The sequence below is a fragment of the Lampetra fluviatilis genome, chromosome 9 (genome assembly GCF_964198595.1).
Source record: "Lampetra fluviatilis chromosome 9, kcLamFluv1.1, whole genome shotgun sequence".
Taxonomy (NCBI): Eukaryota; Metazoa; Chordata; class Hyperoartia; order Petromyzontiformes; family Petromyzontidae; genus Lampetra; species Lampetra fluviatilis.
Window position 1 is genome coordinate 15,395,455 of NC_136283.1, and position 25,837 is coordinate 15,421,291.

At 47.9% G+C, this 25,837-nt stretch overlaps 1 protein-coding gene across 20 annotated transcripts in view; it reads left to right on the forward strand.

Annotated features, from left to right (window-relative positions):
- LOC144934252 (uncharacterized) overlaps positions 1–25,837 on the forward strand; it is a 277,017-nt gene that overhangs the window by 54,990 nt on the left and 196,190 nt on the right. For 11 of the 20 annotated variants that reach the window (XM_078859913.1, XM_078859903.1, XM_078859904.1 and 8 more), the window contains exon 1: positions 3,869–4,203. The exons of 1 other annotated variant lie outside the window; for it this stretch is intronic. In XM_078859913.1, coding sequence (XP_078716039.1) covers positions 4,132–4,203 — 72 coding nt within the window. In that variant the 5' untranslated portion in view covers positions 3,869–4,131. Of the gene's footprint in view, positions 1–3,862; positions 4,204–25,837 lie in introns of those variants that run through there. 8 more of the 20 variants (XM_078859916.1, XM_078859910.1, XM_078859911.1 and 5 more) reach the window with 4 other exon arrangements.

Here is a 25,837-nt window from a genome sequence, read left to right on the forward strand (position 1 = left end):
CTTCACGCTGACTGCAGCAGCCACTCTCACACACTGGCAAATGTCCACGCCGAAGCATCGTTAATGATCAACACATTTTTTTTTGCGTAGAATTCGTTTTCTCTCCAACACGGTCAAGGTAGCACGAGCCTCACGGAGGGACGTGTGACATCGCATTCGGCAGCGCTTAATCCAATAGAATACAACGTGAATTTGCGCGGCATCTAATTGCGACGTCTCAAAGCACTCTATCCACACCGGTGACCTTGTTTGTTTTATAGACTGAGGCGGTCGGCGATATTCTGCGGCAAAAAATGAAAGTCTTGAGCCTGGGCTTGAACAGGGCCAGGGAGTTATCTGCACGGACAGCGGGGTGTGGGGGCAGACGATGGGGGGGGGGTAGCAGAGCAGAATCAGTGGCACACAACGGCCGCCCCCCCCCCCCCCCTACTGAGCAAAAGTCGAGTGGAGGCTTCGACCGAAAAGGCGGGTTGGCGGAGTGGAGGGTGCATCTCGGCTGCTGCGTAATGCGCAATGTGAGCGGTGCTGTGTGATGTGCGGTGTGTGTGTGATGTGTGTGGTGCTGCGTGGTGTGTGTGGTGCTGCGTGTGTGGTGTGTCGGCGTCAGTGGAGGAGGCTCGTGAAGGACGCTACTGGGCAGTTGGAGGCAGTCGCCCTCCAACAACAACGGAGGGCGGAGGAGCGACGCTCACAACAACGAGCGGAGCGCCGGGTGGCTAAAGCACAGCAAGTTAGCACAGTAGGGGGCACAGGTGGCGCATCAGCCAGTCATCTCGGACATCTCAGTCAGTCGACCCGTGGCATCTGGGTCTGCCCCGTGACCTCCTGACGGCGGGCGTTCGACACTTCACGTGGCCTCAAGGTGCACATGGCCTGGCACAAGAGTAGTGGTGACGTCACCGCCACTTAGTGGCGAATGGCGGTTGTTGTTGTGGTGTGTCATGCTGCGTGTTGTGCGTTGCGCCGGGTGTGTTCTGCGTACTGCACGCTGCTCCATGTGTGTGGTGCCGCGTGTGTGCCAGACGGTGCACGTTTCACGGAGTGTGCTGCGCCTTCTGCGCGGTCCGTGCTGCGTCGCGTGTACTGTGCAGTGCGTTTCTGTGAAGGCCGACGGATCGCTCTGTACGTACGTCTGTGTGTACGTATGTTGAGCTTCTTTCGCACCGTGCGTAGCCAACCGCGCTAATCTGAGTTGCCCATACGTCTGCCCACCTGCGCGGCCGTGTAAAGCCAGACAGGGCCCAGCACCCTGGCAGCGGTGGCGGCGCTAATCGACTCGCCTCTTATCCAATATCAGCCTGTGCTGCCAGCGAGCGTGGATGAGCCGCCCCAACTGGGAATACTGAGTTACCTTGCACTCGGGCTGGCAGCTAGCTGGTGTGGCATGCCGGCAATCAATTGGACTGTGCCCACACAGCCCAGGTGCAAAAATAGAAAGAGTGAGCTAGACAGCAAGAGGGGCACACTTCACGGCCACTTTTGACAAATCTTACGGCAATTCGATTTATTTTTTTGCAAAATCACGGCGCAGATTTAACGTTGCCCTTCAATTTTAGTCTCCAGCTCGGCACGCACAGCCAGAGAGTGAATGGGCCACAGTGCAACGTTGAAGGCCGTGAGTATCTATGTATCTTGAACTTCTTTCGCACTGTACATAGCCAACCGTGCTAATCACAGGTGCGGGGGAAGGACAACAAACTAAACACCAAAAATCAGATGTAAAGAAATTAGTTTTCAATCTGGATGATTTACAAGTACAGAGCTCCAGTGGCGTCCTAATATAGGAAGGAAGAGCGTTCCGGTCAGCTGCAGCAGCGCATCTGAAGGTGCGCAATGCGGTCACCGTCTTTTGCTCGATGGTCAGGAGCATGGCAGGCGTTCACATGAGGCAGGCAAGCGCCTGTGGGGCGGTTTGAGTTTCCCGCATTTGTGCGCGCAAGGGCGATCTGCCGTCGGGGGTCTTGTGAGAAAATTGGAGACGGAAGATTGAGGAGGTGGTGGGAAAGGTTGGGCCGAGTGCCGTGGACGTAACGCGTTTAGGGCTCGGAGACTGCAGCTGCGGGCTCTACACCGAGTCAGAGGGTCCGGTATCGGCGGTTAATGCGGTGGCACAAGGCGGAGGTGGGTGGGGGGGTGACGGAGACAAAATAATAGCGCCCGGGTGAGTCGGCAGGGGCGGAAGGGGTTCTGGCCTTGGAGGGGGCAGTGCTGAGCAACATAGGGTCAGCTAATCCAGATGTCACATGATTAAAGTGGGTGTGTATGAATCCCCTGGGAACGGGCGCGCTATTGACTTACAGATGCAGTGCACCGCTCCACGCCTCAGTGTCGTTGCTGCTCTCTGGGGGTCACTCCCAAAGTGCCCATAACTCACGCCGTGTCCACGTGGTCCCGAGAAAGCGCGCGCGCTCCCGGCCCCGGGGTGAACGATCAACAGTTCGCAGGCCCTCGGCCGTACGACCAGGCGCGTGCGCAAACTCGGAGGTGGCTTGAGGCACAAATGATGTCATGGCCGTATTAAATGTCGACGCGAAGAAGAGGGCCTCACGGCGCTTTATATAATTCATTGTGTGTACATTCCGCGGCGCGACGAGGCATTAAGCTTCGTGAAACGTTGCGGTTTTACTTCCGAGCGTGGTTTCATGTCGTGGCAAGTGCCGCTGGTTCGCATCGCTCGATCTTGGCACAGTGTGCTCAGTCGATGTTTTTCAGTGCAAGTAAACAAACGAATGAATGCACGAATAAGTAAAATTACATGGATTCCTACAGTGTGTTCTCTTTCCCCAACCATGAGAGTGCTCTTAAGAAAAGAATACTCTTCAAATGCAGCATAAATAATAATAGTTTATATCGATACTCGCAAGACTTGTCCTAAAAACGCTGAACACTTCTAGACTATTCAGTTGGTGTTCCGAGGACATGCTGACATGACATTTAACGATACTTCAACCAATCTTCCATTTGCTTGACAAAATGTATCAGTATTAGAGGCAGCCCTCTCATTATACAATACCCACGTGAATTCCGCTTGCGTTTTGTATGCATTCGTCAGAGTTAGTGCATACACGGTGACTTCATCCAGCCGTTTGTTTTCATCTCGAAACCTCGCCCGCATCTTAATTTTTATTAGACAAACTATAATTGCACATGCACAACCTTAATAACAAACACATTCATTTCAATCGGATGAAGTTAATTATTCTGTTTATCCCGTGGTAGATTTTCCTCACCGTTCTCAGAAGACAAAAGCCAGCCAAGGTGGCTCAGTTTGCTAAGCGAGCAGCTCGCAAATGGAAGGCTGTGAATTAAAATCGTGGTTACGGGTTGGCTCAACCCATCATCTCTTCTGGGTCGATAACACTAGTACCATTTTGTGTGGAGGACAATGGTGGTTGTCCTATGGGCAAACTCGCCTCCGTCATACGAATGTGTAATTTCCTCCACTGACTCAAGGATGTAAACAGGAGAGGATCGCTGCCTTAATGCTCACTTGAACTGGAAATCACTTTGACAATTAAACAGCTAAATATTAACGAATGAACCACTGTCGGGTACATATATTTAAAATAATTTAGCAACATTTGGTCACTCGGCTGCCGATTTGCCTCTAAGACGCATGTGTAAATTCAATGTCAATATGTTTCACATGGCCAAGCAACTCGCACACAGGCGCGCACAAGGAAAAGACACACGTACACACGGGGTGACGAGAACGGGCTTGGCACAATTCTCAAGGGAGAGTGCATGTGTGTTTTTGTGTGTCTCGCCGTGACGTCATTTCACGGGACGCAAGCTGGGCGGTTCTTCCCTCGACTTGACAGCTCGGAGAGGGAAAGGGATCGAGGAGGAGGAGAGAGAGAGTGGGAGAGGAGGGAGGGGGGGAGGGAGCAGGAGAGTGCACCCAGCCCACCCGTCCGCGCCTCTCGCTCGCTCGCCGCCACACACAAACGCACAGGAGCCCGCTCGCTGCTGCTGCAGTCCACGCTCCTCGATCTCTCGTTATCTCCCTCCCCTCCCTCTCCCCGCCCATCCACCCGCCCGCCCGTCTTCTCCTCGCCTCCCTTTTCGCTTGCCTTCCCTGCGTGGCTCTCCTTCGTTTCGGATACGGCTGCTGCTGGTGCGGCTATAACTATGAGCGAGGAGACGCCAAAAACCGCCCAAAAATCGGCCACCAACCCGAGGCACAGAAAACGACATCGCAAGGTAACGCGGCGGCAGCGGCGACGACTGCGGCCGCTGCCGTCTGCACGGAGAGATTTGTTTATGTGGTCTTGGACGAGGGGGCTTTCTTGTAGCAACTGGTGTGGCTCGCTCCGTCACGCAAACCCTGTCCACTCCGTAAGTTCACATTTGCCGTGTGGATTTTAATGGGTGGGTTTTTTTCTCGTCGGTTTATTTTTTTCTTGCCACATAGCATTTTTTGGTTTAAAAGTATTTTCGCTTAAAAATTGTAATATTGTATTGGTAATGCTATATTAATTTTTGTGTGCATACCTATATGTTTATATTAAATGTATATTATTATTTGTACCATACATAAACGTAACTATGTTTGTGTAGATAGCTGTATGTAGTGGTGTGAATTTAATTGTGTTAATGCCACAATATATCTCGCCTACTTAAATGGAAAATTTCTCATTTAATTTTTTCATTTTAACATATAAATCCCTGTTCAAATGATAACAAATTAATTTCATGTTAAAATTCAGAACCGTGTTGTGTTTTACTATTGATTTTTCCAGTTATAAAATGCGATCTCCCTAATATTTTGAACAATGGACACAGAACGATATCGACAATGTATTTGAGAGATGGGAAAAAATATCAATTCCTGTCGTCAATGTTGGCGTCGACTCATTGCTCAATCGTGATAGCCGAGCATCTGTGTTGATGTTCTGAGCATCCCAGCTGTTTGATTGCTATATGCTACAGCGATGATATGCGCGATGTGTCATTGTCTAGCACAAAAGGGTGGTATGCAGCTGTTGACAGGTGACGAGGTTAATTCACAATCATACGACATCAGGGATAATTTGCATGTAAATAGCCTTGCTAACCAGTGCCTGGCAACGCAGCCCACAAACTGATGAGCACTCCTATCGGGACCCAAGGCTGGGGCTTGCATTGCTTCTGTAGCGTCGTGATGAGCGCACACGCTATCCGGGCCATCTTCCGATGTAAGGAAAACACAGCCTACCGACGAAAGGAAGCGCAGAGCGGGGTGCATTCAGAACGATAGGAAAGCAAATGGAGAGGAGTTGCCATCTGCCCGTGCTGTGGGCGAGTTGTCTCAGAGGTGCACATGAAATCGACGCTAAGCGTTGCCCCCCGCCCAACCGGCGCCCCCCAGGGCGAGCGGCGGACGTGTCCGCCCAGCGTTGCCCGCTCCTCGGTACTCCCGGCAGGGCAATCGGCGGCGCCTCCAGCCAAACCTGCTCTCGCGTGCTCACGAAGGGCACCAGGTGGGCAACCAGACCGTAATAGTGTCCGCCACTCGTTATCTTCAACAATTGTACTCATCAAATGCCATCTTTGCCATTGAGCAGATGACCCAAGCTATTGCAGACGAGTGATGTATTGGCATGATCATCATCATCGTTGTTGTCATCGTAATCACTATTATCATCATCATCATCAACATAGTTTCCATCTTCATTAACATCATCGTAATCGTCGTTGATCATCAATAAGCATTCTCGTTCTGAAGCGAGGTTAAGAGAAATGAGGCTGTGCCCTGGTGGTTACCCGATGAAATGTCGCCGGTGCATGATGCAACAAGCAGGCACCTCCACGTGTGACACGCCGTCCAACATTCAGTGGCGGCCTCAACTCTCAGCAAATCCTGCGGTCGCCCCAACCCCACGGATAAGCGGAGAAACCTCGGAGTCTTGCACAGGCGATCATGGGTGAAGGAGCAGAGCCGGGTTTGTATTTATGAAGCGATGGTCAAAAAGGGAATCAGTAGTCGTAGTTATTTATGGAAGGCCTTTCAGTAGAGTTGGTTCCATCTGCCCTTTGACCGGTGGTGGACCTGCAGGGTTCAAGCAAGGGAAGTACACACATGTCAAAAGTTTGTAGCATCAAACATATTTCCTGGCATCCAAGAGGCCTTGGTATAAATAGTGCTGCGTCCAAAGGGCCGTGCTTTCCAGAGGGGAAGGGCTGCGAATGTGGGGATTTAGTGAGCGGTGGGTGTGCGGTGTTGAGAAGTGACGAGCAGGCCAGACCGGTCCTATCGGTTTCATTGCTGGAATCTATTTTCACTTTTGCTTTTTCATTTCTCGCTTTGGTGATCGAGGTCACTTGCATGCAATACTCTGTCCCGGTTTCTTGTGTTCTCACCCACAAACGTCCTTACTCTCATGGAATTCATCAGCAAGCACACACGGTTCTACCCATCATTGCCTCGGGTAGTTACGTTGTGTGTAAACAAAAAAAACATTTTACGGTTGAAGAAAATGTAGAGTCACGTCTGGCATGCGGTGCCCCTTGTGCCCTCTGGGGACTATTTTTAGTCGGTCGATTCATTATTTATAAGCAGGTGAATGTCCATTGGTACAACGTGTTTTTCTCACGATGGAGAGATGTACGCGGGATATTGTGACCGGCCTCTGTTTATGAAGATAAAGGGAAAAAAGGGGGGGGGGGCTTGCGCGTTGCTCGCTTGTTTGTGGCCGATACGCGGCACAGATGTCGCAATGGATAACGTCGGGTTTTTTTTTAAGCCATTTTTTGTTTATTTCAGCTGCAGTCTCTGTCGGTGAACATTACAGGATTTAGTGCTCTGATTTTTGGGTCGGAGGCTTTCAAGCGCCAAATCATTGTGTTAGGTGCTATTGTACGTACATTAACGGCAGACAATTACCCATACAGCAACACATTTGGGGCGGCTGCCATACAGCATATTGCTGGCACGGCCACTGTGATTGCACCTGTTGCTCTCCCAGTGGTCATTCCTACCCTGTGGTTTTTCTGCTGCTGCTCTTTGTGCGTCGATTGGTGAGCGTTCCATGTTCCGCATTCCACGTTAACGCGGTCCGTGTTTCGCGATCCGTCCGAGATTTTTTTTATTCGCTGCTCCTGTGATGTTTTTCTCGAGACTCCAGTGCCGGGCTGTGAGCTGACAGATGGCTCTGTCTTGCCGAGTGCGATGCGGCCAGAATACATCCGGAAAAGGACTGCCCCTTGGCACCTTTCGATAACTTTAGGAAGTGTTCATCCCGAATTAAATCCCGAAGACGAAATTAATAAGTATATATATACACAAAGGCAATCATACATTTTGCACGGAGAGTTTTATTTCGTAATCCAACAAAATCACCAGTTTTTCATTGCAGTGAAAAAGAGGCAATTTTTTTAGCTAATAGTTTTTTTTTATCACGTATTTTATGTAAACAGTTACCCCTGTCATTTTTTTGTACCATGCGTGTGAAAAATAGTGATGCTTACATTAAATTATGGCAGTGTAATAAACCAGTCCATTAACTTTTATTAACATTTTCTTTTAAAACCTCTTGTGCGTGCCTACTCCGGCGCTTGTTGTTGAAGTCTGTAAAATTAGCGTAATGAATCGTAAGTTGTGACGCTACGGTAAATATGACACTCGTGCTAACTCCACTGATTAAACTAATTTCTCTTCTCGGTTAGGCTTTATTTTATTTTCCGAACGGCGCGATATCAACCACACCCCCCACACCCCGCAGGGGACACTGCTCGTGGACGCTGGCGCGCGCGCGGGGCGCGTGAGCGAGGGGCGCGTGAGCGAGGGGCACGCCACCGCCGTGCGTAGACCGTGGCGATGGTGCGCCGCGACGCGCGGGGCGGCACATCCTCGCGCGTCGATACTGATTCGCGCTGTCACCATGAAGGACGCGGCCACCTCTCTAGGGGGACTCTCTCCTCGTGCCCCCCTCCAAACCTCCCCGACCGAGCGAGGCACACGGGAAGCAACGTGGGCGGACAAGTGAAGGGACAATAACAAACAACTGCAGTGTTATTATTATTAATGATAAAGTGGCGATAGCTCACTCCTGAAATTACATAAGCCTCACCAGACCCAGACTAGTCACCGTTGCACACGAGATGTTCCATCTCAAGGCATTATCCAGATGACGTATTTGAATTAATGAAATTGCCTTCGTGGTTGATATTGAGAAAATATTCAGAACAATCTGTGCATAGCAGAACAAATCCCCCCCCCCCCCAAAAAAAAAAAGTTACAGAAAATGGCACGGGAGAATAGTTCACGCTGGTGAGGATTGGCACGCATCTGCACCTGCAAATTAATAACGTGCATCAAACATAATTTACAAAATAGGATTGCATTAAAGCTTGATTAATTCCTGATGTAATCTTATATATTTCAATTATGAAAAAAATTGAAACCACTTCCAGCTAAGTGTTCATACTCTATCGCAAGGAGCACGAAAGGGAAAGCCCCTATTCTTCATCCTTGCAATGAAAGGCAGGCAGAGGTGTTGCTGCACTCCTGAGTGTGGCATTTGGCAATCTAATGTAATCACTCCACTGATTAGATTAGGTTTATAACACAGTATTTATTGCCTTGGTACAGGGCATCAGCTGAACGTGGGGCAAGCTCTTATGTGCTTCATGCATTTGACGAGCATCCAACTCGGGATCCAAAAGTGCTAACAAAGCTGGTGTGTTTTGTTGAGATGATTTTTTCAGAGCCCTCGAACGTAACGTGACATCTTTTGCCACTGAAATACTGTGATGGCCGACCATTTCCACCTTTTCAATAAAAGGTACGATTGCGAAAGCCCATTTAATAAATTGGCCGCACGCTTTTAATAGCCGGGTGGATGCCTTTGTGGCGTTCATAAATAATGGAAATAAAAGAGAGAGAGAAAAAGGCCACTGTCTTATTTGGCTATGGCCTCGTCTGTTAGTGTTTGCGAGCCGCAATGTCGCTGGTCATTTGGGGGCACGGTTGGAATAATTTTTGGGAGAAAAAAAACATTTGTATTGTACCAGGTACGGCCCACTATGCTACAGAACTCTTTTTCATGGCCGAGGTACAAATTCAGCCACAGTTTTGTGTTGTAAAAACCCGATGGGTCCGCTGAACCCTGAGATGCTGGCGGAATGGTTGATACAGCTGGTGTTCGCTGCGATGTGAAACGTAAGCCCCCACGTTCACATCCCATAAAGAGGGAACAAAACATCGTTACCATCCTTTGCTTGGTTATCACCGCTGCTCGCCTATTTGTCATCAACATCAAGGGCACATCATAGACACCAGCGGTTTCGTTTCAATGACAGTTGTCAAAATATAGTCGCGCAACTTAAACATGAAATGTCATTTTTTTTATCCTGGCATTGAAAGTATTGTTATAATCTGTGCTTACGTTGAGCTGTTTAAATTATAATGACAGATGACAGCGCAATTGACGTTATTAAAAAAAGGCACAGCAACGTTATCTCATCGTGTCCTGCAACGAAAACAAATCTGATTGGATGTGCAGTGATTGTTATTTACGATCGCTCATTCGGGTTATGTCTTGCGTAACCTATTTGAATTTTTTTACATTTTTACTCTTTCATTGCATGATGGTGGGGAAAAACCTGAGGGAGGGCTCTAGAGAGTTGCCTCGTGTTGCCGTTGTGCCTTGCCCATTCAAACTAAGAAGCTGTCATTCCTGTCAGCATGTGTGGATCTGCTTGGGTACGCTTGCGCAGCTGTGATTTAAAAAAATTTCCTTCCCCGTCCCATGGGATTTGGCACCTAACTGTGGACCAGCTCTTGTTAGCCTTTAGAAGTGCTCATTAAATCGCACACGTTCCAGAAAAGGGGCGGGGGTGAGAGCAAAACAATCTAAAGGTTGGGGGTTGAAGAAAATCAGAACGTCTGGATTATTTTTTTTAACAGGCATTAGCTTCCTTGAAAGTAGAAAGAGTCTCGGTCGTGTTAGAAATAATCAATAGCAGCCAGGGTGTGCGATATCACTCGCACGTTCATAAGTTGCGCCTAACCAGACTGGCAACGTGCACAGGCGAGGTGGCAATGTGGCGCCACGGTGTTGGAATTACGGAGTTTCAACCGACGTGTCGCCTGCATCTCATGCGTTTCCCGAGGATGCACCGCCACGTTTCGGCGGCGTGGCCCGAGTTTGTGTTGCGCGCACCGCGAGGCCGCTCCTCGTCCAGATCGCTGGAGAGCCGCGGGCCCCACGGGGGCACCTGAGGGCACCGTCGTCTAATCAGATTGCATCTCCAGAGACAGGAGCCAAGGAAGGTCATTTGCACGAGAGTGCGATGCAGATACGGCAACGGGGAGATAACACGCGGACACGGCACTCTCTCAGGATGCGGCGATGGGGAAGATCGCCGCCTGTCCCCTAATGACGTTCTATTGGCACGCTTCTTTTGGGGAGAAAGATCGACGGAAAAAGGGAATCGCCTTCACGTTTGCCAACGTGAACGCAGCATGAACTATTCGTCGGTCAGAACTATTATTTTGTGAAGGCAATCGTGTTTAATTGTGCACGCCGACATTTTTCTACGCGCCGCTCAGACTGATGTGAATAAATGCCGCTTGTAAATTGAAAACTCACCCAGGTTTCAGCTGCGGAACAAATGTATCAGGTTTTGCGTGCTGCTGGAGCGTGAAGGATAAAAAATTGGTCTTTTGTTTTTCACACGGCACTGCATATTTTGCACATTTTCCCATGCTAAGTCATGCAGAAGGTGTGGTCTTTGCGGTTTCCTTTGATCATCATATTAAAGTTTTTTGTTTTTCTTTACATCGAACATGAAATTTCCGCGATGGCAGCGTGGCGGCGCATCTCTTGCGAGGTCACAGGATGGAGCCGGTGATTGCGGGAACGGTAAAAATTTACTCGACATCGCTCGCTTTGTTTCTGAGAAATCGCGTTGACCGAAATTCACGCCGACAGCCCAGCAGATGGGAAACTCCGCAATACAGTGAACATCCCTTTCTCTTGTTGACACGTCGATCACATAAATTAGCATTGAGCATCCCGTTTAATTGACACTTGTACAGAACAAAGACAATTGGCGTTTCCACACCCACCCAATCATAGCAAGAGACTGTGAGCCGCACGGGCGCTTGCTGACTGCACATCAATTTGGAGCTGCAAATCTGTCCGTGCATGAAGGGTATCCATTAGCCAGCAATGTCTCCGCTCGCATGAAAAGCACACACATGGGCTCGCATAGAATACTCGCCGGGAATTCGCATCCACATTAGCGGGGGGGGGGGGAGTGGTGTGCGCATCTGTGTCCACGTAATCAAGTCGGTCTTTGATGAGTCTCCGTGCTCGGTTGTGGATGCGAGGTTTGAGACTGTACACCATCATGGGTTCCTTCATTCTGCGATGACCCCACTTGTGTGTAATTGTCCATGTCGATGCCTTTCCACTCGTAGCACTCGACCATGAAGGAAAGACATTCCCCTCATTTGCAACCTTCGGGAAAATGTAGCACAACCCCCGGCTAGGCCTCATGTGCGACTTCACTCATGCAACGGCTGGAATGGCTGGCTGATAAAAAAAAAAGTCAACCTGCAGCTTTTCAGACTTTTGATGGAACATTTCGATGATGTCGAATTATGGTATGAATGGGTAACACCACAGTTAGTCGGCCGGCAGCTTGTTTGTGGTGGGGTACGGAGTGTGTACTCCCACCTCTGCCAAATATGTCTGGCCAGAGTGGAGAAGTAGGCCAAATCCTCCCTTAGAGAGGCTGTCTAGCGCTCCCTCGAATGGAAGCCCTTCCTCCAGCAGTGGCGTGAGCAAGAACTTGCAGGGCTGTGGCTTTACTTTCTGCTTCTGAGAGGGATTTCCTGTAATAACGTCCAGCTCATTAGACAAGACAAGTTACATTACATGACGTGCAATGGGAACCACGAAAGATTCGAAGCCCAAGAATACAGTGCTGTGAAAATAACACTCGATATCTCTTGACTTCTGATATGCTTGCCGTTTGCACCCAAACGGCGGGAATTAGAGGCAATTCTGCATTTCCGTTACATGGGGAACTCGGTCTCCTCCCCTCACGAGAGCTCCATGGGCTCTGACCGTCCCCCTCTGGAGGAGGTGGCATTTGCTGGGAACCTTGGCAGTCTCACCACCACCACCACCACGGCCATTCACTTCCCAGAAACCCCCCAGTGTGAACGACAGCTCTCATTTTTCACGCGGATGTAAAATTGGTGTGGGGGGGGAGTTAGTTTAGTTGACATTTTTGATTAATTTAATCCCCTGACGACTTCAGTACGGATTCCGACGTGGCGCTAATTCCTCGAAATCTACGTCAAATGCGTTGCCATTCGAGCAATTAACGAGCAAAGCTTTTCAAGCAGTGAGACAGGAATTGTATTCATCTCCGCATTTGATTGTTGCTAAGCTGTGTATCGTCTTTAAGTAACCTGATTGTGTATATACGTTTTTATTTATCAAACATTTATTTAAGTCAAAGGGTATAAAAAACAAATGTGCATAATAAACGAATTAGCCACACACAGGCACAAGCATGGCACGTAAACACACGGTAGATATAACAGTACCCAATTTATGTTTACTGATGACCCTTAATTTCACAATGTAAATGCATTCACTGTCTTTACTCTTCATAATGCATTGTAAATGCGTAACAGAAAGCACAGGGCTGAGTCCAAGGCAGGCATATTCTGTAAACACTCTGCGCCGCCGCTTGCCCAAAACAATCATTCAAAGTCACTCGGCGCATGTGCAAATGCCAGTATAGGTGAAATATGGTATTTATTATAAACCTGCCACCTCCGCTGCCCTCCGCCCTTCTCACAGCTCATCTGTTTAAGCAGCCGCTTATTTTTAGCGTGGCCGGCAGAACTCGTTTGGCCCTCTGGAAATCCGCCGAAGCGGAGGACGGGCGACGAGGCTTTGACCCGCCACCGCCGCCGCACACTGGCATCCACCATCGCTGTCCTGTCGTCCTATTGGATTGCGTTCATTACGCCGCAGCTGCAGTCTGGGAGAAAAAATTCCCATCGCAATCAGTTCTTAATTGAGCGTAAAGAAATAACATTAGCTTCTAACTATATCCTGGTAACGCACGTGCCGTGCGCAATTTTTTTTAAAGCATGATCGCGCTGATAAAATTAGTCCCTCGGAGGCTTCGGCTGAAGCAAGCACATCTAAAAATGTCGCCATCACGTCTCACTGATGATTTAACTGTGAGGGTCTTCCCGTGCCCACCAGCGCAGCACAGTCCAACTTGAGTAATTACCATCAAGAATAAGTGGTCGTTCTCATTCATGTTAACTCTGATCTATTACGCTTTTCAATCGTGCTGTTTGTGGCTGGCCGCTTAATCTTTTGCAACTTTGGGTCTGTTCTCAGCAATGATAGATTTTTGTAAAAAAATCTTAGTTTCATGATTTTCATTATTTTTTGACAAAACGTGCAGATGAAAGTACACACCGACACAATCCCACACTCGAGAAACACGTTGCTGAATTGTAATCTTCCAGCAAATGAGGTCAAATAAGAAATCCAATGGTATTGCATTTCCATTTCTAAAGATTTCTCCAGATGTTTGTTGACTGAAAGGTAGAAATCTAATTTAGAAAATAAAGTGATGTGTTACGTTATCTTTGATGTGATTGCTTGTCATGTGGATATAATATGTGTATCCATCTGAACCCATGAAAGACATTCAAAGGTCCTTCCGTATATCTGCCTCCCATCTCCCAGTGACCTTGTAGTTAAAAAGGTGTTGTATTCTATATATATAAAATTAGATATACATGATGCAGAGTGTGTGGGAGTCCAAGATCCATTGTATGGAGTGTCAACCGACATAATAATTGTGCATTTTGGTCATTTAGCAGCTGCTCGTTTGGAATCTCAGAGTAGTGATTCATGTAACGGCGCATCCCATGCGCATATTCACCAAATCGGACATATCTGAGCCTCGCCCACAATCTCGGCCGTCAGGCCATCGTTGTGTAAATCACGCACAATGTATTTCCCTGTTTAAACTGTGCGCGGTCGTTTTGCGTTTAGGATTCTACTGGCACATTTTGCCTTCCTGAGCTTGGACATGTCTGTGTCTGAACCTCTACCCCGGTGGCTTCTTCAGCACTGTGGCTCATCCACGCTAATGCAGTGTTAAATGTTTTTTAAATGCAGGTTACGAGCATGAATACAAATATGCCAGATTGCCGACGATGATGGCGTAGAAAATGGTACGCTCACTCCGGTTTAATTTAATGGACCCTCCGTTTCCTCGCTCTTCAGCTCCCATGGAGAATGCAGGCCCCTGAGAGCTTGAGCTCAGACTGTATAAAATAATTTTATTGATGAGACATCACCTTGAGCCATGGGCCATCAATAGAAAAGGCACAAATCCGCAGATTGGCAACCCGGCCGAAGACCGTGTTCCTTCTAGCCCATGGCGCCCCACCACTCGCTGTTGAGCCAGCTAATCCACACAGCACCCCACTCCTCTTAGCGTCCGCATTCGTTTGATTCAGGACAATTAGAGCTCTCCCACCCCCCTCTCACGGACGTTATTTCTCTCATCTGAGTTTTTAACGAATAAAATAACCATAGAATCACATCCTGTACTTATGTATACATTGTGCACTTAGCGGTAATGAATGCAATTCCGAGCGTGATTTTCCACCCAGTGCAGTTATAGTGAGTACGTTGGATATTTCGTAATTGTTTTGCCTCTTGCGTTTTATTTATGTGTATGCGTTGCGCCTTAGTGAAAAAAGATGTATTAAAAGGGTTATATGAGTGGCGTTGCCATCGTGTAATGGTGAGCACGCCGGACTTGCAATCCAGAGGTAGACGCTTGGATCTCCCGGCGTGCCAGGTAAGACAATGAAAACGTTTCTCAAACCCCTCCGCCCCACCGCTGTCCACCTGTGACAGTCTTATCAGTGGGGGGGGGGGGTAAAGTTGGGGTACTTTCACCTAATCCAAGACAGCTGGAAGAGGAGGCCACATAGCCTCTCGGGATCTCCTGTCGAGCTTATTACAGTGGAGAGGCCCTTCAGCTGCCGGTGGCACGAGCAAGACATTGCAGGGATGCCCCTTTACCTTTTACTCTCGAGCGTGAGCCTCGTAGGGAACAGGGAGGTGGAGTTGATGGCGTAAATCTTTACCATCGGATGAATATTCTAACCGCGTCAATTTCAGTTGAGGCAGCATCAGTGCTCAGCTTGAGTTACATCAATGCGATTAGGTGTCAGTGATGAAAGACAGGGGACATTAGTCCAACGCACTCACTAGGTTGTGATCGTGCAGTGGTGTGTGCCGTGTGGCCATACGGTCGTATGCGCTGATTTCTAAGAGGGCTCTATCAACCACGTGGGCCATTGTATTGAGGTCATTTGTTGTCTGAGCAAACTGGGTTGGTACGGGTCGCCTGCCAAGGGCCGCACACACGTTCCTGCAATCCCAGGTTGAGGGCCTCCCTTGATCATCAGTGACAAAATAAAGCAGGGCTTGTTCTGGGAGGAGCGGGGGGCGGGCATCTTTTGTGAGAGGCCCAGGGAGAATATCTCCCCACCCCACCCGAATTGTCTCTCTGCCGATTGTTTCTTCACTTTCACAGACTGAGCCTTGCTCGCATGTCCAAAACGTACGTTTAAATTGGTTTGACGCATACAAATGACTAAATATTGAAACATTTGAAACAAAATACAAATTAACGTTGCAATAATTATAATCCACATGACACACGCAACATTAAAATTCTTCGTTTCAACCACAAAGTGAAGTGGTATTATCTCTGTAAAATGTACACACGATTCACAGTTTTTTGGAGATAATTTTACCACTCGTTTGGGGAGCATTCTGGATGTAAAGCTTTTGTAAAAAAATGGTTTCCCACTGAAAGAAGCATTCAGGTAATGCTCATCTCAATGTTCACAGCCCTGAAGTAGTGGTCGAAATTCCACAATCCTCCTGGCAAGCGTGGGTCTATCCATAGGACAACCACTGTTGACTTCTCCACAAAGTGGTACTTATTTTATCGACGCCGCTAGTATGATGGACTGAGTCGGTTTCCAAATCGGATTAAAACTAGCAACCTTCCGATTACAAATTCCAACAAACAGTATCCTCATTTGTGCAATTTCTTCGTTCATTATTTTCTTGGCATTACGTAACGCTTCAGTGGCCCTGAGAGGTCTCACGAAGGCCACGTGGTAAATGACGGCGCAGGAGTAAATGTCATCTCCACCGCCTGCGGTCTATTGTTTAGATGGGAAGCAATTAAATGGGGGGGAGGGGGGGAATGTAATGTCCTTTTATAATAAAACACGTAAGGGGAAGGCAGACCTTGGTGGAAAATGTATTTACCAAGCCGCTATGCTAGCGATGTCCATCTTGGTGTAACGCGATGCTGTGTTGTGACCGCCCCTGACGAATGAGTGCGGACTCTTCGAGTAGCGGCGGCAACGTTCACTGTGATGGAGAGGCTCATGTGGTCGACTTGGATGAGCAGAGGACCTTGCTTGCTTTCTAATGAATGAATACATGTATTCCTTAAATCAGTTGTTATTTCCTGCGGCAGCAAGAGTTCCCATTGTTGCCTCCTTGTTTTTCTTTCTTCGTGCAAAAGCCAGCGGCTTCATTATTAAAGCCTCGTGTAGCGACGGCATTGCTGTTTCTCCTGGTAATGAGCTGGTGCATAGCAAAGCCTACGGCGTAGGTGTTACATTGAATGTGTGTTTTATGTGTGTGTGTAATGTGCTGTTTGAAAGAAGATTACTGAACGAGTTTCTTATATGTGAAATGAATGGAATGCCAATACTGTTTACTATCAGCGGGCTCTTGTATCGGTGTATGAAGGTTAGCCTGACGCCTTTGGAAAACCTGTTGGGAATGCACGGTGACTCACTGTCTTAGCACTCCTCCCCCCACCTGTTGTGTCGCTCGCAATGCTTGCGGCTCGTGATTTGAATGCCCGTTTTGATCTTGTGTTATTCTTCGTATCCAGAGATATCCGGCTCATTTCAACAGCCGTTGCGAGGCCGTTGAAACAACGGTGCAAGTTTCTTAAATACTCCTTCCCCCCCCGCCTCTGTCTACACAGCAGCATAAATGATTGGCAGGTAGCGTGTAGTGGGGTAAAGTGTGGGAACTTACACTTCTTGAAAGACGTCAGGCCAGCGTGGAAGGGCAGATCAAATTCCCTCCGGCGGTTGGCTTCCAGGGCTCATTGCAGTGAGTGGAGGCCCTTCTGGCAGTGGTGGCACAAGTGAGGAGTTGCAGGGCCGCGCCTTTACCCTTTTTGCACTTCACATCGTGGCGGGCGCGTCTCTGTTGGCACTCTACACGCAGCTGAACCATCCGAACGTTGTGCTTCAGCCTTCTCACTGCAGTAGGATGACGTGGGCACCGTGGGCACCGTGGGGGCAGTGTGAAAGGTGCTCTTTCCCGGTGGCGTGATGCCACAAACCAATAGTAGGTGTGCGACATTTGCTGGCCAAAGTGTTGGCACCGCTGCTTGCAACTGAACCATCCTCTACCAGGGACAACTAAAACACAACAGATTCGACAACATCACTATGCCTCTAAATGTGGAAAAATATATATATAATCCATGATACGTTGGGCAATGACCCTTTTTCTGTTGCAGTCTGGGGTGATGTTGCTGTGTGTAATGCCAATTAGAGCAATATTCAGGGAATTATTCAGCATTGGGAATGCAGAAGAAACCCATGCAGAACAAGGGGAATATACAAACGCTTCACAGAAAGGCACCGTGAGTCAGGGAATGGAACCCAGGGCCTTGCTGTGAGGCACGAATGCTTCCACTGCTTGGGTCCTGCCGCCCAACTCTATGCTGGACCATCACAGAAATTAGTCTCGACACTCAATGAGGCTTTCCTGACTAAACAAATACACTACCCTATTACCAGCTCTCGCAATTACGAGAAGCTCGCTCTCCTTGAGCGAAGCTCCCTCAAGTCCAAACCCTGAGCCAATTCCTGCTCCATGCTGTCCAGCTTGGGCCAATTGGTTTGTGCCTCTGGATCCATGAATAGTTCTGTAATTGAAGCCTTCTGTCACATTTAGAGCAGCAAAGAGCTGAGATCAACAGGGATTGAACGCCACGACATCCTCACACTGAACTCTGAGCATAAAGGAAGCACTCGAGGTTAGACCCTGTCATCTGCACAGACAGAAGCTTAATGCCGATGGATTTGTGGTTGAAGCCAGTTCTCGTAATGATGCAGAAAGTGAGGCATTATTGGATCAATAGTTCCACCACATCAATGGTTAAGATGCATTAACAAAAGGTAAAATTGCACCCTTAGCAAATGCTCTTACTGCCAGTGGGGAAAAAGGCCTCTTTGCATCACACGTGATGTGTGTCCCGTGGTCACTGATCCTGCAGGCATGGGTACTTGGGGCCTCTCTTGCAGGAGGCGTTTTTTTATGCCGAGAGGATCACGTGAGGTGGCGGCGCGGATGCGTCGTGCCACGGTGATGGCGATTGCAACAATGGGGGAGTTTGCTACAAACAATCAAAACGCCATTGTATATATATATGTGTGTGTGGAGGTAGGGGGCTATGATTCAACAATAAATAAATACGTGATGAATTTAAAACTGTCAGCGTATGCGTCGTGCCACGGTGATGGCGATTGCAACAATGGGGGAGTTTGCTACAAACAATCAAAACGCCATTGTATATATATATGTGTGGAGGTAGGGGGGCTATGATTCAACAATAAATAAATACGTGATGAATTTAAAACTGTCAGCGGCATAAAATGAAGAAAGATACTGCTTCATGTGCCATCGCAATAGCTTCAGAAGAACAAGGCCGTCATGAGGAGCAGTCTCCTTGTAAATGTTGCATTTGCCTGAATATTTTGGGTTAGGCCATTGTCAGGGCTGGATTTTATGCAGACAGTGTTATTGTAATTTAATGTAGGCTTTCGCGACCAGTATTATTCACAATAAAGGTTTTTGGGTTAGATCGCGTTATTTATAAATGTGTCGCAACCCTCCACCACCCGTTAACAAAACGCCAATTAAATTTCGATTTAAAGCTTTCGTGGCTGCAGGGATTCATCTTCTTGGTTCTTTCTGGGTGCATTATGCAGGATTTGCAGCATCAAAGGGAGTGGATATGGGAAATGCAGGTATTTGATTAGTACTACTTATGCCCGTGCATTATGCAGGATTAGTATACTGATGATACTATGTAGTTTATACTTTAGTTGTTTACGTGGTGGTTTTAGTTACTGCAGCTACATACTATTAACACTCCTTCCCTTTATTAATGCTACCCCTATCCCCTCCCTTTGATGCTTCTAATCCTGCATAATGCACGGGCATAAGTAGTACTAATCACATACCTGCATTTCCCATATCCCCTCCCTTTGATGCTGCTAATCCTGCATAATGCACGGGCATAAGTAGTACTAATCACATACCTGCATTTCCCATTAATATGCTAAATTCCTCTTGATATGCAAATTATTTTGTCAAGGCGCCCTTTCCCCCCCTTCTAACCCAGCTTAAATATATGCTCCAAGCTTGGTGCTGTTTCATTCAGACGCTGTCGCCTCGACAGACCTGGTTTTCACCTGAGGACGGCTGCTTGCGTTGTGGCCGAAACGTCGTGAGAATTATTTTATTATATTTTATTTTTATTATTGTATTACTTCCCTTCTACGTGACTTTATTGAAAGAACCAAGAAGAAAAAAACGCCAATTAGTTACTTCTTCAGCCCACCGGTGTGTTTGAAGAGTGAATCTACAACATTTAGAATTTGAGTACGACGTTTCGCTGGTAATTACATCCATAATCTTCGGGCGATTTGCCACTATTCTATTCTAGCAAATCGCCCGTACATGCTGGATGGTATTACCCAAAAACCTTTATGACGTGTAATTTACATTTTTTTTTAAAGCTGGCCATCTGATTTGATCGATTTTTTTTTTACTTGGTTTAATAATTAAGTGTTATTATTATGACTGTGGCATGGATTCTTTGTTGGTGCCCGTATTAGCAGTATTCTTTACAGAGTAATGGGTTGTGCCGGTTCAAGCAACCCTTTTAAATTGGCATTCACATTCAAAGTGTTCTTTTACGCGTGAGCAAGTCCGCGTAACATTTCCGTTCGCAGACGGACAAAAGTTAATTTCGTATTCCGGTTCAGAAATAAAAAATACTGCAAATGGAAAGTGTTCCTCTGCGCGATCCCAAGGCAATTAAATGGTTACGCAATGCGTGCGATGATCAGACAAACCTTGGTAATGTGCTCACCGGTTGTGTGGTTTATTTTATACAACAACAAAACAACGGTGAGATCTCGGAGGCGAAAATAATTTTGCGCATTTAAAATAATCACCGGCGCTCGCAAGAGCTGCGGAGATGCTGGTAGTCATGGCGATGGTTCTGACCTCACGGCGTTGCACAATATGCCATTAAATAATTCAGACCGAAAATCCCGATTTACCAGACTTTGAGACCTGTTTTCAAATGTCCCATATTCCTGCAGTTCCTATTAAACATGTATGACCCAAACCGGTCATTTTAAAGTACATTGCAGAAAAAAGTCTTCTTCGTTTCTGGCACTTTGTACAAATAAATGGGCATTTATCTTAAGCCTTCGTTTGCCCAGCGTTTTTGCACATCACCACACACACACAATATGTCCGAGTTTGTCACCAGTTATAGCCAACATATTCATGGAAAAGTTTGAATCAGACGCCATCCAGACATCCACCCTGCGTCCTTCCCTGTGGAAGAGATATGTGGATGACACTTTCGTCATTTGGCCACATGGCCTCCCAGCATTGAACCACTTCTTGGACCACATCAATTCTAGACACCCATCCATCAGATTCACCATGGAAGTGGAGAAAGACGGTAAACTACCATTCTTGGATATTCTGTTTGAGAGGAGTCCTGACGGTTCCTTGGGACATTCTGTCTACAGAAAAGCCACCCACACAGACTCCTACTTGAAACCGGATTCCCACCACCACCCATCTCAAAAGAACTCTCTCATCAAAACGCTATACCACAGAGCACATGGCATTTCTGACAAACACCACCTGACCGGTGAATTAAGACATGTACATCGGGCCCTCAGGATGAACGGATACTCTGACCGTACTATCCGCCAAGCTGTCTCTCCCACCACACAGAAACAGCCACATGAAACTCCGACCAAAACCATCACGTTACCATACATAGCTGGCGTGACCAAAAAGATCTCCAAAATTCTAAACAAACATAAGATCCAAGTCCGATTCAGTACAGTGCATAAAATCCGTGATCTGATTCCATCTGTGAAGGATGTCGTTCCTGACTTACAGTATCCTGGAGTCTACAAATTGAGTTGCATTTGTGGTGATTGCTACATTGGAGAAACGAAACGTCATGTTTCTGATCGTGTCCGCGAGCACAAGTCAGATCTGAAACACGGCAGAACTGATTCTTCTGCCGTGGCCGATCATTGCTACAACTCGGTGGGCTCTCATGAAATTGTCTTTTCCGAGACCAAGGTTCTCTGCAAACCTCCCGGCTACCATCAAAGGTTTGTACACGAAGCCATACAAATATACAAACACAGACATAATTTCAACCGTGATGATGGGTACAAACTTAGTAATCATTGAAAGATGTTATCAACCACGCAAAAAAGACTTAATCACAAAATTTTTTGGACCATCTTATCTGACAGGCACTATTTTACTGTACTTTACCGAGTGTTAACATCCTCAGTTATTTTAACAGTACTCTCTTCATTGTTCAGCCAGCATTGGTATAAACATGGGCATTTTCGTTCTTTTGTCTATCATGTGTATCAGACCCCCCCTCCCCCTCTCTCTCCATTGTGTTGGCGTGTGCAGTAATTGGCCTCTTGCGCACAAGCGCTTCCACGTCCGTCGCCCACCCTTTTGGCCTCGCCCCCCCCCGCCTCCCCCCGCCCCCCCCTGCCTCCCGATACGTTCCATTCATTGGCTACCATAGTCTGATGAGCTCCCCCTAAGTTTGTACCCATCATCATTTTCGTTCTTTTGTCTATCATGTGTATTAGACCTCCCCTCCTCCTCTCTGCCCATTGTGTTGGCGGGTGCAGTGGCTGGCCGCTTGCGCACAATCGCTCCATTGTGTTGGCGTGTGCAGTAATTGGCCGCTTGCGCACAAGCGCTTCCACGTCCATCGCCCACCCTTTTGGCCTCGCCCCCCCCTCCCTCCCGATACGTTCCTTTCATTGGCTACCATAGTCTGATGAGCTCCCCCCTCCCTCTCCCTCCCCCCTCAACTCGCTTTTAAGGGATTACATCTTGAATCATTGCCTCACTTGATACAGCTAATCTGGCTGTGACGGTCCCACCTGATGACGGAGACTTGTGTTGCCTCCGAAACGTCGTGATTTTTGTTTTTATTTTATTTTACTTTCTACGTGACTTTACCGAAAAAACCTAAGAAGATGTCCGAGTTTAATTAAAATGGCTTTTGCTACCAAATAATGATTGCCCTTTGCAGTAATGATGGCTGCATCCACCAGTTGCAATCTCTGCTGGGGGACATGGATGTTTGAGATGGGCGGATTTGTTCATCACCTGGACCTGCTGCTGATTAAGCTGCTCGGCAAATGAGAATTAGAGGAATATGTTACCCCGTTGCAGAAATTGCTTTGCACTGTCAACGTTTGTAAGCGTGGCGAATGCCTTTTAGCCGGCCTGGGTGGCTCAGCGATACAGTTCTAAACCTCTATAAAAAGAGGAACTGCTTTGTGGGGAAGTCAACGTGATTGTCCTTTGGTACTGCTCGCTCCTGCCTAAGGAATCTGGAATTTACACCACTGGCTCAGGGCTGTAAACAGGCGATGAGCACCACCTCAATGCTCATTTGAGTATGAAACTACTTAGACTTTTGAATGGGGTTAATTCCTTCTCGTTAATAGTTTTTTTCACAATTTACAAAAGGGTTCTTACCAGTTGTTGGCAATTATCACCGAAATCTAAACTGCATGTATGTTGAACTTCTTTCGCACCATACGTAGCCAACCGTGCGAACCGGCGGTTGTTGATACTGCCCCTGTTGCAGCATATTGAAATTGTCTCTAAATACTCGACTGTAAGCGCATGGACATAAGCCCACTTCGCACGTTGTGGATGGTAAACAGCTTCGCGTGTGCGCCCGTGTGGCAGGTGTGGCACGCGCGTACCGTGTCGTGTGTAGTAGCCCCCTGTGTCAATCGTTTCCAACGGATGCGCGCACTGTCATTGGCGGTGCCGCGCTGCGTTGGGAAAGACCGTTCTTGTAAACACGGCAGACGTCCACGTGCGGCGGCGTGTAAACACGGCAGACGTTGTGCACGTGCGGCGGCGTGTAAACACGAGCGGACGTTGTCCACGTGCTGCGGCGTGTAAACACGGCAGACGTCCACGTGCGGCGGCGTGTAAACACGAGCAGACGTTGTCCACGTGCGGCGGCGTGTAAACACGAGCGGACGTTGTCCACGTGCGGCGGCGTGTAAACACGAGCGGACGTTGTCCACGTGCGGCGGCGTGTAAACACGAGTGGACGTTGTCCACGTGCGGCGGCGTGTAAACACGGCAGACGTCCACGTGCGGCGGCGTGTAAACACGGCAGACGTTGTGCACGTGCGGCGGCGTGTAAACACGAGCGAACGTTGTCCACGTGCGGTGGCATGTAAACACGAGCGGACGTTGTCCATGTGCGGCGGCGTGTAAACACGAGCGGACGTTGTCCACGTGCGGCGGCGTGTAAACACGAGCGGACGTTGTCCACGTGCGGCGGCGTGTAAACACGAGCGGACGTTGTCCACGTGCTGTGGCGTGTAAACACGGCAGACGTCCACGTGCGGCGGCGTGTAAACACGAGCGGACGTTGTCCACGTGCGGCGGCGTGTAAACACGAGCCGACGTTGTCCCCATGCTGCGGCGTGTAAACACGAGCCGACGTTGTCCACGTGCGGCGGCGTGGGCCACGCCCCTCCGCTTGAGTTTCGGGCCTCCCCCGGGGGGGCTGAGCGCTGCCGCCAGCGTGGAGCGAGCTGCCGAGGTTAGACAAAGATCATTAATGCCACCGCGGGCTGCCCCGATAACGACGCTGCGATGAACGTTTTTGGCAAATGAAGCAACAACAGAAAAGCTAATCGCGGCGTACAATCCAAGCATGCTCTTTGGGAGAAGGGGCAGTGTGTGAGAGTTTAGAGTTTTTAAATAGTTCGGAATTGTTCTCATTATCTAGAATAGATTGGAACCAAATCTTCGGTCATGCTGAAGCTTTTTTTAAATCCTTTATATTAAGTTCACTTGCTTGCTTGCTTAGGACCGTGCAAATCTTTCGGTCGTTTTTTAACCCACTTCCCGTGATCCAATCGAGCTGACATTTTCCACACAGACTCGTTGTACGTGACAATTAATGTTGGTGGAAAAAATTTCCAAAATCTTACACTTTTTAGGACAAAAATATTATATTTAATTACCAATTGCTTAATGCTGCCATGCAATCATCTGACCCATAGGTGGCAGCCATCTCAAGCCAGAGGACGAGAGGACTCTAGCCGCCACGCATATAAAGGATTTATAGTGAAAAACTTTGTTTTTACGGGTTATACTTGTTTCTGCTCCACTGCAATTGCCTATAAGTGCAAATAACGTTCGTAATTGCGCTTGGTCTTTGCCAATTCGCATTTTTCATATTTTGTCAAAAAGCTGTGCCATTGAGTAAGCCAGCCATTAGATGCGATTGGGGATTTTGCTCGTGAAATATGCACAAAATCAGCTCGTGATTAGAGGATGATCGGGGATTCTTTTTTGTAAAATCTGCACAACGTTCTCATTACGCGAACAAATCCAAGGAGGTTCAATCGCCGTGGTGCAGGAAATGCAATGAATCTTCCTAACAAGGCCGTTAATACAACTACTGGCTTATTAAGGGTGTCAGCGACACATTAGGGCCGTGTGTGGGAAGTGTTTGCACATCCCATCCAGGCTGAGGCTGTTAGCGTGACGGGGTGGGGCATGCAGTGTCTAGACGCAGCAGACGAGCGTCTGCCTCCGCATTTGCCTTGTGAAATACAGCACCCAGTGTTGGATTGTACTGTATCGTGAACCGGGCGTCAGGGTGGGAGCAGTGGTAACACTCACGCCCCACGACTTCGATTCCCGACTCGGGCGCATTGCTGTGTGCATCGTGTATGTTCTCTCCCCTGCCCCCCCCCCTGTGGGTTTCCTCTGGGTTGTCCGGTTTCATCCCAGATGTTGTAAAAAAAAAAGAACACCCATATCGGTGCGTAACTGCCATCAACCAAACATCCAAATATTGCAGATTTACCTGCGTATCGCACGCAGAAGCATTGAGCCCCCCCCCCCCCCTTAAGACTCAGTCTTTTCTGAGTAAACCAGCGTAAAAAAAATAATAGTACAACAAAGAATTCATTCTTTGGTCTTAAAACATCCAGATCCTATAATGCAGCCTCGACCAAGGAATTGTCACAATGAGATCTGTGAGGTCACTTTTTTTCTTCTCTTCTGAGCTGCATCGTATAATGTTTCATATTTTGCATTTGGTTGGGAAAATACCCCGGTGCTCTAAATGGCAGATTAAATTAGGGTGATGGCTGTGCATTCGTCACATCAGACTGGAACGCGGTGATACGGAGGGACGGGGAGTCGTGCGATTGGAGGTGATAGATTTTGTAGTGTGAAGTGAAAATAGTTATTACTGTACCTCCCCAAAAAAAAAATCGGTGATGTACAAACAGAAATATAAAATCTGTATTTTTTACGTTAAACAATGTGTGGCTAAGTCACATATGAAAGATTCAAAGCGGGTGATCACAAAAACT